We start from the raw sequence: 17,290 nt of genomic DNA, 5'->3' as shown, positions 1-17,290 counted from the left end.
GCTGAACGGGAACAGCTTGGCTCGAGGCATAGCTAGTTCTGGAGTGCAAGTCTTCAGCACATTAGCTGAGATATTGTTGGGGCCCATAGCCTTTGCTGTATCCAGTGCGTGCAGCTGTTTCTTGATATCACGTGGAGTGAATTGAATTGGCTGAAGACTGGCTTCTATGATGGTGGGAACGTCAAGAGGATACCAATATGAATCATCCACTCGGCACTTCTAGTTGGGGATGGTTGCAAACGCTTCAGCCTTGTCTTGCATTTGCGTGCTGGGCTCCACCACCATCATTGAGGATGGGGATATTCATGGAGCCTCCTCCCATTAGTTTAATTGTCCATCACCATTCATGAGTAGATGTGGACTGCAGAGCTTTGATCTGATCTGTTGATTGTGGGATTGCTTATCTCTGTGTATAGCATGTTGCCTTCGCTGCTTAGCATGCATGTAGTCCTGTATTACAGCTTCCTTAGTTTGGCACTGCATTTTTAGGTATGCCTGGTGCTGCTCTTCTGCACTCATTAAACCAGGGTTGGTCTCCTGGCTTGATGGTAATGATAAAGTTAAGGATATGCCAGGCCAGGTTACAAATTGTGGTGGAGTACAATTCTGCTGCTGCTGATGGCCCACAACACCTCATGGATGGCCAGTTTTGAGCTGCTAGATCTGTTCTGAATCTATCCCATTTAGCACGGTAGTAGTGCCACACAACACGATGGAGGGGGTCTTCATCTCCACAAGGAGTGTTCGGTGGTCACTGCTACCAATGCTATCATGGACAGATGCATCTGTGACAGGTAGATTGGTTAGGACGAGGTCGAGTAGATTTTTCCCTCATGTTGGTTCTCTTAACCTAGCATGCTTTTCAGGTATTTTCCAATACTGATGTTCCTTGTATTAATGAGCAGAAAAATATGACCAAAAATTGTGAATGTTGTAAAGTTTTATATGCCACGTGAGTTGCATTTTATTAGAATTGTGCACTGATTGACCTACCCAGCAGCACTAACATATTTTTGTACTGGTTTGTCATTTGCATAGATTCAAGACTATAAGATTTTCATCTGCAGTTAAAACTATATTGATGCAAACTGTAATGATTCAATTATTTTATTAATGTCAATGAAATACAGCATGTATAAGGTAAGCAGGAACTCCGTATCATGAGAATAATACAAACAATGGTTGTGTGTGTATACAACATAAATTATAGGGTTGACCACTTGTCTGTCATAGCTGAAGGGGTATTTACCAGATTAATAACCCAGCGAAGACCTCTCATTTGCGATTATGTCGAAATGGCTCAATAATCTATCCTTAATGGTAACAACGATACTTTCCTCGGTTCATCTCTGAGGAGACCAGACCAGAGTGCTTTGATATAAGCAAGTCAACAAAAATAAATTCAGCTTCACTTTAAATAGAATCATTTTCATTGTGTGTGTGTGTGTGTTCTAAAGATTGGTGGTGGAATTCAAAATACTGTTAAATACTTCTGTGGACAGTTAAAAAGAATGTATAACTTTTTATATTTTTTACTTTATAAAATCTGCATTATTGATTGCCAATGCACAATTGGCTCAATACTACATTGGTTTTTATATATATATATATATAATAAAATTTGTTGTGTTCCTTAAATAGTAAGAATTTCACTCTAGGTTTGCTCATGGGTCTACATTTTTTTTTGTAGCTTTCTATGGGCCTAATGTTTCATCACTGCTAAACCAGTGAATTGGATTTTTCCATTATGATTACAGACATACAGGACTCAAAACCAATCTGTTAAAACAAAAGAATTGGTGTTCCAATTTACTTAGTCAAACATTCATAGTTTACAGTGTTATCTCGTGTTCAAATGATCCATCCTCATTCCATTCAAGATTAAGCAAAAATCAAAAACACTTCTGATAAATCTGAAACAAGATACTGATCGGTCAGCATTTATGGAAGGAACAGATGAGTTGACGTTTCAGTTGTAGCCCCGAGAGAGTCTGCACCTGAACGTTTAATTCAATGGTTTTCTCCTTTTAAAAAAGAACCCTCTTTGAATTTGGTATGATGGTTCGTCTTGAGATGCTACAAGTACAGAAGCTGTAGAAGTAAATGAAGAACTAAACAAAAAAACATTCTGACCTCACTATTGTCTGAAATTAGAATGTCTTTTTATTTGCAGTTATCAAACAACAGTGTAGATGAGCATATCGTTATCCACTTCAACTGCAGGGAAATAGTAGCATTGAGCTATAATAAATATTTATTTTTCTGACAAAAAATGAAATTTGAAATCATACTAATGATTTTTTTGTTAAATTGAGATCTTCCCTGATTTGTATTGAGACACTGACTTCTTTAGGTTTTTTTGTAACCAATTTTCTTAAAGTAGGTTAAGCTAGATATCTAATTTATTTGAGTGTGGGAGAGGCATGGAAACTGTTTCAGGTCATTGATCTATGTACATTTTCACTTTACAGACCTCAAATCCCACAAGTTACATAATTATTGTAAATTGCTAACAAAAAACATCATAAAACAATATGTAGTAGTACCTGTACATTCATTTAAAAAGTATTTCACTTAAGAGGATGGTTGTGGAGTCCAGAAAATAAACCCATTATGACTCAAAATCCAGAATGGGTTGTGGTGTGATCAGTTAATAATGGATTATTTTCCATCTTCCACAATCGACTTGGTTTATTTTACAAAAGCATTACAAAATTCATTTTACTAGCTCCACTTTTTTTGATCAAAAGCAGAAAAAATGTTTTTTTTCATAAGACTATGGTAGCCTTACCTGCTGTTGTATTCAACAAATGTTATTTAGTGGTTCACTTCCACATTTTATACATTTCATACTTATTATTTTCTACATCTGTGTTTTTAAAAGAATAACAATATTAGATGGGAAACACATCCCACCCACTCCCCTGTGCTTGCTGCATTAACTTTCTGGCAAAATGTATAAATTCTATTGCTCTCAGCTGTGCTCTGTGGCCCACACAGTACCTATATTGATGTCGGTAAGAGGCAATGAGGGAAGATTTTCTCTATCACAAAATTGTAAATAATAATCATGCTTTCGTGGTGTTGCATGTAGTGCACAGAGAAATATGTCCCTGCTCGACTGGCTTACTGTAAGTAGAACGGACTAAAGTGGCCACTTATACTCTAATGCAGTTTTTTTTAAATTGCTGCCCCATCTAATTTATTTAGAGCCAAGAAATCTCCTACTTATAAAATCCTCATTGGTAGATCAGTGGCATTGAAGAGAAAATACCAGAATGAACATCACAATTTACATTAAAATTCAAGGGCAGGCTTTCCTAAAAGGATGAGTGTGTAACATGGCTAATCTTTACACAACACATTTCCCATTAGTGATCCAAATGGGGACACATTTTGAATGTGAAAATAAGTCATGTTAAATTAAGACCAGACATTCATCCATCATATGACTGAAAATACGAGAAGAACTATCCATATTATTTTAAAACATTTCAAAAACTGTTGCCACTTCTGTTGGTCCTGATCATGCATGTAGTTTGCCTCAAATTTATTAAAATTATGGCACCCTATATTACACATTAACCTTCAGTTGACCGTGAGATTCTGACTTCCTGTATACCACTGAAATGTATTGCACTGACAATCTATTGGTAAACTGTGTCAAAACATAAGTGGAAAAGCAATATTTAAACATTCATAACTAACCAATAAGAAAGATTTACTTTAAAGTGTTTCCAGTGATAGGAGTTAATAGGACTTCATGGCCACACGCTATAGAAAGATTAATTTCATTCCTCTTCTCAAACGTCTCTTTAACAGAACAATTAGACCCACATTGAGGCTTATCCATAATTCTAACTTGGTGGAATTTGTCTCTTACAAAGTTGAATTGATTTTGGTATTTTATAAAATAAAAGTATTTTCTTTGATGGTGAATGCCAGGAAGTCTACATTCCCTTCACATCCTCCAAAACAGTGCATTTTAAACACCTATTTGCCCAACTTTCTTCTAATTGGCTAGCTCTGAGAGGATGTTTCATACAGCAGAGTCCCACTGAAAGTTGAGTACATCTCATCTGTGTCGACCAGTTTACCATCGATCACTACGACACTCACTTCATCTTCAACTTTCAGGTTCAGGATCAGACTGAAGGTCCCAACACCTCCACAAGTCTGCCTTCCCAAAAAAGGTCTTTGAGATTCCAGCAGTTCTATTCGATAGCCAGAAGTGTCCATCTGCATAACACTTTGATTAGAGACAGAGAGGATAGCTTCAATATGTTCATTCCTTTGAGGAGCAAGGACCGCAGTGATGAGATACTGTCCCTCAAAAGGAGCTGTAAATATACCTGGAATAAAGCCAACAAAGATAAATGATTAAAGAGGACAATCCATGGTCAGGAACTGGTTCATATTTGCAAGAGTCCATTATTTCTTTAAGAATTCATGGTACTAAAATAGTGCACCCCTGTGACAAAACTTGTTAAAAACTGAAGTGATTGGTTGGGATAAACAGAATGGGCACATCCTGACTTTATGCAATAGTATAAAATGGCAAGTCACAGGGTCAGCCTTACGGATAGATGACCAACCCCAAGCCACCGTGATCAAGAGGGTCTGAAGTTAATGAGATCGACCTCTGCAAAGAACTTGGCTATCTCAAGTCTGCTTCCAACAAACTGTAGTGCTCCTCAAGAAGTGCAAACTTCACATTTCAAGAGCAAGCTCCCAAACATATACTAAGGATGGCCGAATCGATGGCGAGCAGCAAACAGAGGTTCTTGAAGGTGAAACTCAAACATATTTGCGATTGACCATGGGAGACAACAGGCTTTCTTCACTGACCATCCTGTCGATCGAGAATGATGTGCCTCAAAATATCTTAGTGAACAAATTTATTTTATTTTATTAGTTATTTATTTTGTAGTGTTAAATTTAATGTTTAGTTTGTCACTTATCTGTTATTTATAGGACTTATCATTTGTTATTTAAGACTTAGCGTTTATTATTTAAATTATAAAACACTTTTGGGATTACAGCTTTATTTCTGAAATTTTCCCTAATAAGAAAGGGCGCCAAAATACAAGTTTATCCAAGGCACCGTTTCCTTAAGGCCGGCCCCGACGAGTCAACAGCTCTCCACACGAGGCAAGAGCAAGGAGGTTATGCTTCAACTGTATAAACCACTGGTTAGACCGCAGCTGGAGTACTGCGTGCAGTTCTGGTTACCACATTACAGGAAAGATGTGATTGCACTGGAAAGGGTGCAGGGGAGATTTACAAGAATGTTGCCTGGACTGGAGAATTTTGGTTATGAGGAAAGATTGGAGATGCTTGGTCTGTTTTCTTTGGAACAGAGGAGACTAAGGGGAGACCTAATTCAGGTGTATAACATTGAGGGGCCTGGATAGAGTGGATAGGAAGGACCTGTTTCCGTTGGCAAAGAGGGGTCAACAACCAGAGGACAGAGATTTAAAGTAATTGGGAGGAGGTTTAGAGGAGATATGAGTGGAAACGTCTTCACCCAGAGGGTGGTGGGGGTCTGGAACTCTCTGCCTGAAAGGATGGTAAAGACAGAACCCTCACTGCATTTAAAAAATACTTGGATGTGCACTTAAAGTGCCGTAACTTACAGGGCTATGGACCAAGAGCAGAAACGTGGGATTAGGCTGGATAGCTCTTGGTCTGCCGGCGCAGACACGATGGGCCGTAATTGCCTACTTCCTTGCTATAAATGTCTATGATTCTCGATGCTGTCTGACTTGCTGAGTCTTTCCAGTATTTTCTGTTTTTATATCTCTTTTGCACTCAGTCAAGATCTAACCCAATGTATCCTCCATCTACACCAGCTTAAAACTATATACTGTGGTTTTGTTGGTGCATCATTACATTGTGAACTGATTTTGTATTTTGTACATTGGTCAGTGCACTGTAATATCTGTTACTTTGGTCGCCACCCCCACGTAGTTTTCTCCCAATTCCACAGGCGCTGTCATTTTTGTGTTTGCACAACAAGGCCCAATTTCTTATCACTCGGGGACATGAGTTGATGTGGTGTCACAGCAAGTGATAAATATGGTGAATTTCAACATTTACCCATGTGAAGCCAAAATGCTACAATTTTATATTTAAAAAAAAAACAGGCAGTGAAAATATTCTGTGTATCTGGGTAATATCAAATCCCAAAACCCCTGTAGTTCAAAGATTATTTTCAAGATTCCAGTATGTTGCTGCCACTTAGATGAAACCTCTCCATCAGTGTTGTTATATATGGAAAAACCTGTAATTACCATGTCTAACCACCAGAGGGCTTATCCCCTGGACTCCCAAGGGATCCCACAATTCCTTGGGAGCACCTGTATAGAAGGAGGCCTCACAGGCTGGAGAGGCACTCTGAGATCTGTAATAAAGGGCTATGGTCACACTTACTTTGAGCTTGCAGTATCTAGTCTGACTCTTATCCAAGACGTAACAAGTTTTTCCTTGCATTCTATTTAATCTTTAGAGCTGTTGTGACAGTGGATTATCTTCTGCAGATGTGAGGTAAAGCAACCTTCAGATGTAGTGTCAAAAAACTCTTCAAACCATTGACATAAACCTGATATTTCTTATGGGTTATGGGGAGCGGGCAGAGAAGTGGAGTGGAGTCCATGATCGGATCAGCAGAGCAGGCTCGAGGGGCCAAATGTCCTACTCTTGCTCCTATTTCTTATGTTCTTATGAAACGAACAAGTGAAATGAATTCTAGTAAGTTTGGTCTCGTACCTTATTTGCAGAGTTCAGAAGTGTGTGGATAACAAAAACGGGACATTCTGCTGAGGTTGTGGCTTCAGGACAATGTAAGAAAGTCCTGCAAAACATCTGACTTATGCTAATCCTCTGGAAAATGATTGATATCACAGTGTGCAAAATGGTCAGTCGCAGCAGTTAGTGACAAGAATACAAAAAACAATCCCTAATAGAATGGTTACCTGTATTTGGATTGTAGTGGTGTCCATCATTAACTAAAACTTTATTGAATCTGATTATCCCTGTATTACCAACGAAAGGTTTTTTGGTCAGACCCACAGAAAAGGAAACGTACTTTTGAACAGCTGTACTTTCTGAAAAGAAACAGAGAATGGCTTTGTGCTAGATAGCATCGCATATGAACATGAGAAAAATATGGCGAATATACCCTTTTACAAATATTGCACAATTTAAATAGAAGATTTCTACCGTACAGAGCAACAGTCCACCAAACCCATTAGCATTATAAAAATTGCTGTATAAAAATCAAAAAGTACAATATAGCAAATGTATTCAAATCTTGCAGTTAATGTTTGGCCTGATATATCTCAACCATCCTTGCATGTTAAATATCACATTCTATGCAATATATAAAAAGTAATTAGGTCATGAAAGTGACCCCAGAACATGTTTACTAATATCTAGAACAAAATGGGACTATGAGTATACAAAGGCAATTCCAAACTTTGCACATCTTTAGGCACAGAACTGAGTCCACCAAAGCAAAGTGCCATATGAAGCTGAATGGGAAGTATAACTGACTTTACAGCCCCTAGGTTTGAGAGGAGGGTAGGAAAGGTGAGGGGGGTGGTGGGAGAGCCAGGTTTTTGCTCCGAATTGGTATTCAGTGATTCCTGCAGGAAATTGCATACGTGGACATCAGACGAGAACAGAATCGGGTTGACCGAGATGTCTATCACAGCGAAGCACCACCCTTACTGTCTATTAGGAGAAGGCACCAGAGGGCTTCTGATACTCGTCGAATTGTACTCTAGTATGAGTCTTCAAGGGAGGGTTCAGGACAGAATGGGGGAAAAAAAGTCTGAAGACAATTGAGAAGCAAATGCAATACAAAATCTAAACAGAGGGAGAAGCAAGAAGACAAAGTTCAACGGCAGCTTAGATAACAACAAAACAACTTGTATTTATATTCTGCCTTTAACGTAGTAAAATGTCCTAAGGGGTTTTACTGGAGTGTAGTCAAACAGAATTTGACACTGAGCCACATAAGGAGATATTAGGACAAATGACCATAAGGACATGAGAAATAGGAGCAGGAGTAGGCCATACGGCCCCTTGATACTGCTCCGCCATTTAATACGATCATGACTGATCCGATCATGGACTCGGGTCCATTTCCCATGCTCCCCATAACCCCTTATTCCATTATCGGTTAAGAAACTGTCTATCTCTGTCTTAAATTTATTCTATGTCCCAGCTGCCACAGCTCTCTGAGGCAGTGAATTCCATAGATTTACAACCCAAACCTCAGAAGAAATTCTTCCTCATCTCAGTTTTAAACGGGTGGCCCCTTATTCTAAGATTATACCCCCTTGTTCTCGTCTCCCTGTATCCACCGTGTCAAGTCCCCTCATAATCTTATATGTTTTGATAAGATCACCTCTCATTCTTCTGAATTCCAATGAGTAGAGGCCCAACCTGCTCAACCTTTCCTCATAAGTCAACCCCCTCTTCTCCGGAACCAACCTAGTCAAATTCCTCTGAACTGCCTCCAAAGCACGAACATTCTTTCTTAAATATGGAAACCAAAACTGTACGCAGTATTCCAGGTGTGGCCTCACCAATACCCTGTATAACTGTAGCAAGACTTCTGTGCTTTTATACTCCATCCCCTTTGCAATAAAGGTCAAGATTCCATTAGCCTTCCTGATCACTTGCTGTACCTGCATTTTATCCTTTTGTGTTTCATGCACCAGGACCCACTGTATTGCAGTGTTATAAATAGAAGAACTCCACGAGGCTGAGTACTGTGAGCTAAACTTAGTGTGACCTTAGTCTTTATTACAACTCCAGCGTGCCTAAACAAATTGCGATTTACTGACAACCAGGAACGACTTGAAGAGGACATCACCATCGACGATTCACCAACACACACCCAACCAGCAATCGACCTCGCTGTCAATCACGAGGATGAACCCACCATTCCTGACAGTCTGGTCAGACCAGCCGTGGTGCAGTGCAGCAATAATCCGACCAACTCTCACATGCCAGGGTTTGAACTTATACGATCTACCAGGGAGCGAAGGGCTACGGATCGCCTCAACTTGTAAATAACTTGTACCAAAGACTTTGGGGTGGAGTGATGTTATGTATGTACTGTGGCAGCCAACCTTTTATACTGGCCCTGCATGTGTGTGCAGGTGACCATTAGGACTCCAACAGTCGCGCCCTCTGGTGGCAAGTATTACACAGTTGAGAGTTGGTCGGACTATTGCTGCACTGCACCGCAGCTGGTCTGACCAGACTGTCAGGAACGGTGGGTTCATCCTCGTGATTGACAGCGAGGTTGATTGCTGGTTGGGTGTGTGTTGGTGAATCGTCGATGGTGATGTCCTCTTCAAGTCGTTCCTGGTTGTCAGTAAATCGCAATTTGATCTGATCTAAATGCTTTCTGCACGTTTGACCATTTAACAGTTTAATTATAAAACCCCTATTCCCTTCCTTGACCAAAACAGTGCCAGCAACCCACTTGGGACCATGACCGTAATTCAGGACAAACACAGGGTCGTTAACATCAATGTCACATGAAAGAGCTGCGCGATTGTGGTACATGTTCTGGTGTCGTCGGGTTTCCATGTGATCATTAAGATCGGGGTGGACTAGGAAGAGCCTGGTTTTGAGGGCTCTCTTCATTAACAATTCGGCCGGGGGAGCCCCGGTGAGCGAGTGGGATCGCGTCCGGTAACTGAGCAGAATGCGAGACAAGCGGGTCTGCAGGGAGCTGTCCGTCACGCATTTCATGCTCTCACTTGACCATTAAACGCGGGCTCAAACGGAGCAGACCTGACATGCTTGATGCCATTGCGGGTCATAAACTCGTTGAATTCCGAGGTGGTGAAACACGGTCCTTTGTCGCTGACAAGTACGTCAGGCAAGCGTGGGTGGCGATCATGGCCCAGATGCTTTCAATGGTGGCTGTGGACTTACTGGATGACATGATTACGCATTCAATCCATTTGGACTAAGTGTCCACTACTACTAAAAACATCTTTCCTAGAAAGGGACCTACAAAATCTACGTGGCGCCTGGACCACGGTTTGGAGGGCCATGACCACAGACTCAGTGGAGCCTCCTTTGGTGCATTGCTCAGTTGCGAGCAAGTGTTGCACTGATGCACGCACGACTCCAATTCCGAGTCAATGCCGGGCCACCAAACATGCGACCTGCAATTGCCTTCACCATGACGATGCATGGGTAGGTACTATGTAGGTCGCATATAAACATTTCCCTGCCTTTTTTTAGGTAAAACCACACGATTACCCCATAAGAGACAATCGACTGAATGGACATTTTATCTTTGCGTCGGTGAAATGGCTTAATTTCATCTTGCATTTCCCTGGGAACGGCTGACCAGCTCCCATTTAGGATGCAACTCTTTACTAATGATAGCACAGGATCCTGGCTGGTCCAGGTCCTGATTTGGCGAGCCATGACGGGTGACCCCCTCACTCTCAAAAGCATCCATGACCAGCAGCAAGTCTGCGGGCTGCGCCATTTCAACCTCGGTGGTGGGTAATGGTAGCCGACTGAGATCATTGGCACAGTTCTCCGTGCCTGGTCTGTGGCGGATAACATAGTCATAAGCGGATAATGTTAATGCCCATCTTTGGATGCAGGATGAAGCATTGGTGGTTATACTTTTGCTGTCTGGAAACAGCGAAATGAGCGGTTTGTGGTCAGTTTCAAGCTCAAACCGAAATCCAAATAGGTATTGATGCATTTTCTTAACCCCATTTACACATGCTAACGCCTCGTTCTCAACCATACTATAGGCTCTCTCAGCCTTAGACAGACTTCTAGACGTGTATGCAATGGGTTGGATGTTGTCCGATACATTGGTTTGCTGTATTAGTATTAGCCAGTCCCTCGTATCGAGGATGACCCGCTTCCACACTAAAAAGGGATGAGTTCACAGGTGTTTCAATGAGGGACTGGACAATCTAGGTCCCGAACTCCACACTAAAGGGTGGAAGATACCTGTGCATGGATTCTTTTAATGTGGGGTGACCGTTGCACACCAGCCACCACACAGGCTTGACAGAGCTAGGTCTTGATCCAGTGGCTCCTACTATCCATAGATCGCAGTGTAGGCTGGCCCGTGCTGCCCTGGGCCCTCGCCATTCCTGGGCCCCGATCACGATGCTCCAAAGCCGACCCGATACGATGAGATGTCACAAGCTAGCACTAAATGTTTACATGGATCATAGTGTACAAGTAACTTTTTTGAACATAGCAGGTTCCTGGCCTTCTCAAAGGCTGTGTCTTGAGATTTGTCCCAAACCCAATCGTCACCCTTATGTAGCAACATGTGCAAAGGCTCTAACAGCTTGCTCAACCCGGGTAGAAAGTTACCGAAATAGTTGAGTCCCAGGAATGAATGCAGCGCCGTCACATTCTGTGATCTGGGTGCATTCTTGATTGCCTCTGTCTTTGAGTCCGTGGACATGATGTCATCTGCTGCAATCTTTCTCCCCAAAAATTCGATTTCTGGTGCCAGGAAAACACACTTGGAGCATTTCAGCCTGAGTCCCACTCTGTCTAGGCAACTTAGAGCCTCTTCCAGGTTGTGTAGATGTTCGATGGTGTCACGACCGGTGATCAGGATGTTGTCTTGAAACACAATGGTGCGCAGAACAGATTTCAGCAAACTTTCCATGTTTCTATGGAAAATGGCTACAGCCGAGCAAATCCCAAAAGGGCACCTGTGGTATATCAACAGTCCTTTGTGTGTTGATGCACGTCAGTCTTTTCGAAGATTCAGCCAGCTCCTGTGTCATGTAGGCGGAGGTTAGGTCCAACTTGGTGAACGACTCTTTCTCCCCCCCCCAGGGCTAATGTTGCGAACAGGCCATCTGACTTGGGCAGCGGGTACTGGTCCTGTAGTAAGACTCGGTTAATTGTTACCTTGTACTCTCTGCAGATTCTGACCGTGCCATCACTTTTCAACACCGGAACAATTGGACTGTGGCCCACTCATTGAACTTGACTGGTGATATGATTCCTTCGCGTTGGAGTCTGTCCAGTTCGATCTCTACTTTCTCCCTCATCATGTACGGAACCACCCGAGCCTTGTGATGGACAGGCCGTGCATCGGGGCCTAGATGGTCTGTACCTTGGCGCCTGTGAAGTTGCCGATGCCTGGCTCAAATAGCGAGGGAAACTTGCTCAGCACTTGAGCACACGAGGCGTCTTCCATTGAAGATAGTGCTTTGATGTCGTTCCAATTCCATCTAATCTTTTCTAGCCAGCTGCTGCCGAACAGTGTTGGACCATTGCCTGGAACAATCCACAATGATAGGTCATGCACAGCTCCATCATACGATACCTTCACTGCCGCACTTCCAAAGACTGGTATGAGCTCTTTGGTGTAGGTACGCAGCTTTGCATTAATCAGGCTCAGTTTGGACTTTTGTGCCTTATTGCCCCACAGTTTCTCGAAAGCCTTCTGGCTCATTATTGACTGACTCGCACCCGTGTCCAACTCCATGGATACTGGAACTCCATTTAATTTGACTTGCAGCATTATAGGAGGGCTCTTGGTGGTGAAGGTATGTACCCCATACACTTCTTCCTTGGGTTGAGTTGCCTGTGCTGCATGATCCGCGCCAGATCGATCATCCTCTGCCACGTGGTGTGTCGCAGCACGTTTACATATTCGCTGGAGGTGCCCCATTGTTGCGCAGCCTCTGCACATACGCTTGAATCGACATTGTTGAGCCCGATGATTACCCCAGCAGCGCCAGCACGGTGCTAATGGATTCACATTCACCCCCGATGGCAGACTCTGAGTCATCACAGGTCTTGCAGACGTATAGGCCCTGCCATATGCAGTTCGGCCTGCTAGCGACGTCATTTTATGCACAGTACTTGCCGGTGAGCTTCGATGTTAAGATATCTGTTTGGTGTTATCGTCCGTGGCCATGCATGCCTGGGCGATCGCGATGGCCCTGCTCAGGTCTAGGGTTTCGGCAGCCAGCAGCTTTCGAAGAATGACCTCATGGCTGATACCCAGCATGAAAAAGGTCTGCAGCATTTCCTCCAACACAGCTCCAAAATTGCAAGGTCCCACGAGGCATCTCAGGTCTGCAACATAATCCACCGCGTCCTGGCCCCCGGAGCGATGGTGCGTGTAAAAACAATATCTGGCCATGAGGATACTCTTCTTCAGCTTGAGGTGGTCCCAAACCAGCATGCACAACTCTCTATATTCCTTCTCCACTGGTTTTGTTGGTATGAGCAGATTCTTGATGAGGCCCACAGACGGTGAGGAGAACGCCCTGCGCTTGACCGCATTAGTGTTTCCTTCCAACTCGGCCACGAAGTACTGGTTGAGACACTCGATGAAGGCTTCCCAATCATCACCCTCTGTGAATCTTTCTAATATTCCAATGGCAGCCATGGTTGCGTGAAAGTTCATATTCTGTTACTCGTCGCCAATTGTTATGTATAGAAGAACTCCACGAGGCTGAGTACTGTGAGCTAAACTTAGTTTGACCGTAGTCGTCTTTATTACAACTCCAGAGTGCCTAAACAACATGGCAGCCAACCTTTTATACTGACCCTGCACATGTGTGCAGGTGACTATTAGGATTCCAACAGTCACGCCCTCTGGTGGCAAGTGTTACATAGTTACATACATAACATGCAGCACTTTGCAATTTTTCTCCATTTAAATAATAACTTGCTCTTCGATTTTTTTTCTGCCAAAGTGCAAAACCTCACACTTTCCAACATTATACCACATCTGCCAAATTTTTGCCCACTCACTTAACCTGTTTATATCCTTTTGCACATTTTTTTGTGTCCTCCTCACACATTGCTTTTCCTTACATCTTTATATAATCAGCAAACTTGGCTACGGTACACTCAGTCCCTTCATAAGAACATAAGAAATAGGAACAGGAGTAGGCCATACGGCCCCTCGAGTCTGTTCCGCCATTCAATAAGATCATGGCTGATCTGATCATGGACTCAGCTCCATTTCCTCTCCCGCTCCCCATAACCCCTTATTCCCTTATCTTTTAAGAAACTGTCTATTTCTGTCTTAAATTTATTCAATGTCCCAGCTTCCACAGTTCACTGAGGCAGCAAATTCCACAGATTTACAACCCACAGAGAAAAAAATTCTCCTCATCTCTGTTTTAAATGGGTGGCCCCTTATTCTAAGATCATGCCCTCTAGTTCTAGTCTCCCCCATCAGTGGAAACATCCTCTCTGCATCAACTTTGTCAAGCCCCCTCATAATCTTATACATTTCGATAAGATCACCCCTCATTCTTCTGAATTCCAATGAGCAGAGGCCCAACCTGCTCAATCTTTCCTCATAAGTCAATCACCTCATCCCCGGAATCAACCTAGTAAACCTTCTCTGAACTGCCTCCAAAGCAAGTACAGCCTTTTGTAAATAATGAAAACCAAAACTGCACGCAGTATTCCAGGTGTGGCCTCACCAATACCTTGTATAGCTGTAGCAAGACTTCCCTGCTGCCTGCAAGGGTAAGAAAGGACATTAGCTTGGATGACGTGGAATCGGTATGGGTGGAGCTGCTGAATACCAAGGGGCAGAAAACGCTAGTGGGAGTTGTGTACAGACCACCAAACAGTAGGAGTAAGGTTGGGGACAGCATCAAAAAAGAAATAAGGGATGCATGCAATAAAGATACAGCAGTTATCATGGGCGACTTTTATCTACATATAGATTGGGCTAACCAAACTGGTGGCAATGCGGTGGAGGAGGGTTTCCTGGAGTGTATTAGGGATGGCTTTCGAGGCCAATATGTCGAGGAACCAACCAGGGAGCTGGCCATCCTAGACTGGGTGATATGTAATAGAAACATAGAAAATAGGTGCAGGAGTAGGCCATTCGGCCCTTCTAGCCTGCACCGCCATTCAATGAGTTCATGGCTGAACATGCAACTTCAGTACCCCATTCCTGCTTTCTCACCATACCCCTTGATCCCCCTAGTAGTAAGGACTTCATCTAATGAGAAAGGACTAATTAGCAATCTCATTGTGCGAGACTCTTTGGGGAAGAGTGAACATAACATGGTAGAATTCTTTATTAGGATGGAGAGTGACAGTTAATTCAGAAACTAGGGTCATGAACTTAAAGAAAGGTAACTTCGATGGTTTGAGGCGTGAATTGGCTAGAGTAGACTGGCAAATGATACTTAAAGGGTTTACGGTGGCTAGGCAATGGAAAACATTTAAAGATCACATGGATGAACTTCAGCAATTGTACAACCCTGTTTGGAGTAAAAATAAAACAGGGAACGTGGCTCAACCGTGGCTAACAAGGGATATTAAGGTTAGTGTTAAATCCAAGGAAGAGGCATATAAATTGGCCAGAAAAAGCAGCAAACCTGATGACTGGGAGAAGTTTAGAATTCAGCAGAGGAGGACAAAGGGTTTAATTAAGAGGGGGAAAATAGAGTACGAGAAAAAGCTTGCCGGGAACATAAAACCTGACTGCAAAAGCTTCTATAGATATGTGAAGAGAAAAAGATTAGTGAAGACAAACATAGGTCCCTTGCAGTCGGATTCAGGTGAATTTATAATGGGGAACAAAGAAATGGCAGACCAATTGAACAAATACTTTGGTTCTGTCTTCATGAAGGAAGACACAAATAACCTTCCGAAAGTACTAGGGGACCGAGGGTCTAGTGAGAAGGAGGAACTGAAGGATATCCTTATTAGGTGGGAAATTGTGTTAGGGAAATTGATGGGATTGAAGACCGATAAATGCCCGGGGCTTGATAGTCTGCATCCCGGAGTACTTAAGGAAGTGGCCCTAAAAATAGTGGATGCATTGGTGATCATTTTCCAACAGTCTATTGACTCAGGATCAGTTCCTATGGACTGGAGGGTAGCTAATGTAACACCACTTTTTAAAAAGGGAGGGAGTGAGAAAGCGGGTAATTATAGACCGGTTAGCTTGACATCAGTGGTGGGGAAAATGTTGGAATCAATTATTAAGGATGAAATAGCAGCGCATTTGGAAAGCAGTGACAGGATCAGTCCAAGTCAGCATGGATTTATGAAGGGAAAATCATGCTTGACAAATCTTCTTGAATTTTTTCAGGATGTAACTAGTAGAGTGGACAAGGGAGAACCAGTGGATGTGGTGTATTTGGACTTTCAAAAGGCTTTTGACAAGGTCCCACACAAGAGATTGGTGTGCAAAATCAAAGCACATGGTATTGGGGGTAATATACTGAAGTGGATAGAGAACTGGTTGGCAGACAGGAAGCAGAGAGTTGGGATAAATAGGTCCTTTTCAGAATGGCAGGCAGTGACTAGAGGAAGGCCACAGGGCTCAGTGCTGGGACACCAGCTCTTTACAATATACATCAATGATTTGGATGAAGGAATTGAGTGTAATATCTCCAAGTTTGCAGATGACAATAAACTGGGTGGCAGTGTGAGCTGTGAGGGGGACGCTAACAGGCTGAAGGGTGAATTAGACAGGTTAGGTGAGTGGGCAAATGCATGGCAGATGCAGTATAATGTGGATAAATGTGAGGTTAGCCTGCTGTACCTGCATGCCAACCTTCAATGACTGATGTACTATGACACCCAGGACTCGTTGCACCTTCCCTTTTCCTAATCTGTCACCATTCAGATAATAGTCTGTCTCTCTGTTTTTACCACCAAAGTGGATAACCTCACATTTATCCACATTATACTTCATCTGCCATTCATTTGCCCACTCACCTAACCTATCCAAGTCACTCTGCAGCCTCATAGCATCCTCCTCGCAGCTCACACTGCCACCCAACTTAGTGTCATCCGGAAATTTGGAGATACTACATTTAATCACCTCGTCTAAATCATTAATGTAAACAGCTGGGGCCCCAGCACAGAACCTTGCGGTACCCCACTAGTCACTGCCTGCCATTCTGAAAAGTACCCATTTACTCCTACTCTTTGCTTCCTGTCTGACAACCAGTTCTCAATCCATGTCAGCACACTACCCCCAATCCCATGTGCTTTAACTTTGCACATTAATCTCTTGTGTGGGACCTTGTCGAAAGCCTTCTGAAAGTCCAAATATACCACATCAACTGGAAATATCCTCAAAAAATTCCAGAAGATTTGTCAAGCATGATTTCCCTTTCACAAATCCATGTTGACTTGGACCTATCATGTCACCATTTTCCAAATGCGCTGCTATGACATCCTTAATAATTGATTCCATCATTTTACCCACTACTGAGGTCAGGCTGACCGGTCTATAATTCCCTGTTTCCTCTCTCCC

The 17,290-nt window shown here is 42.8% G+C and overlaps 1 protein-coding gene across 2 annotated transcripts in view; it reads right to left on the bottom strand.

Moving 5' to 3' along the window:
* Window positions 1-1,091: 1,091 nt before the first annotated feature.
* LOC139275825 (EMILIN-2-like) overlaps window positions 1,092-17,290 on the bottom strand; it is a 108,229-nt gene continuing 92,030 nt past the window's right edge. For both annotated transcript variants that reach the window (XM_070893036.1, XM_070893043.1), the window contains 2 exons: window positions 6,975-7,106; window positions 1,092-4,352 (listed from right to left, as the gene is read on the bottom strand). In XM_070893036.1, coding sequence (XP_070749137.1) covers window positions 4,021-4,352; window positions 6,975-7,106 — 464 coding nt within the window. In that variant the 3' untranslated portion in view covers window positions 1,092-4,020. The remainder of the gene's footprint in view (window positions 4,353-6,974; window positions 7,107-17,290) is intronic.

This window comes from Pristiophorus japonicus, chromosome 1 (assembly GCF_044704955.1).
Source record: "Pristiophorus japonicus isolate sPriJap1 chromosome 1, sPriJap1.hap1, whole genome shotgun sequence".
NCBI lineage: Eukaryota > Metazoa > Chordata > Chondrichthyes > Pristiophoridae > Pristiophorus > Pristiophorus japonicus.
The sequence above is the reverse complement of the archived record's forward strand: the minus strand, read 5'-3'. Positions and strand labels throughout refer to the sequence as shown.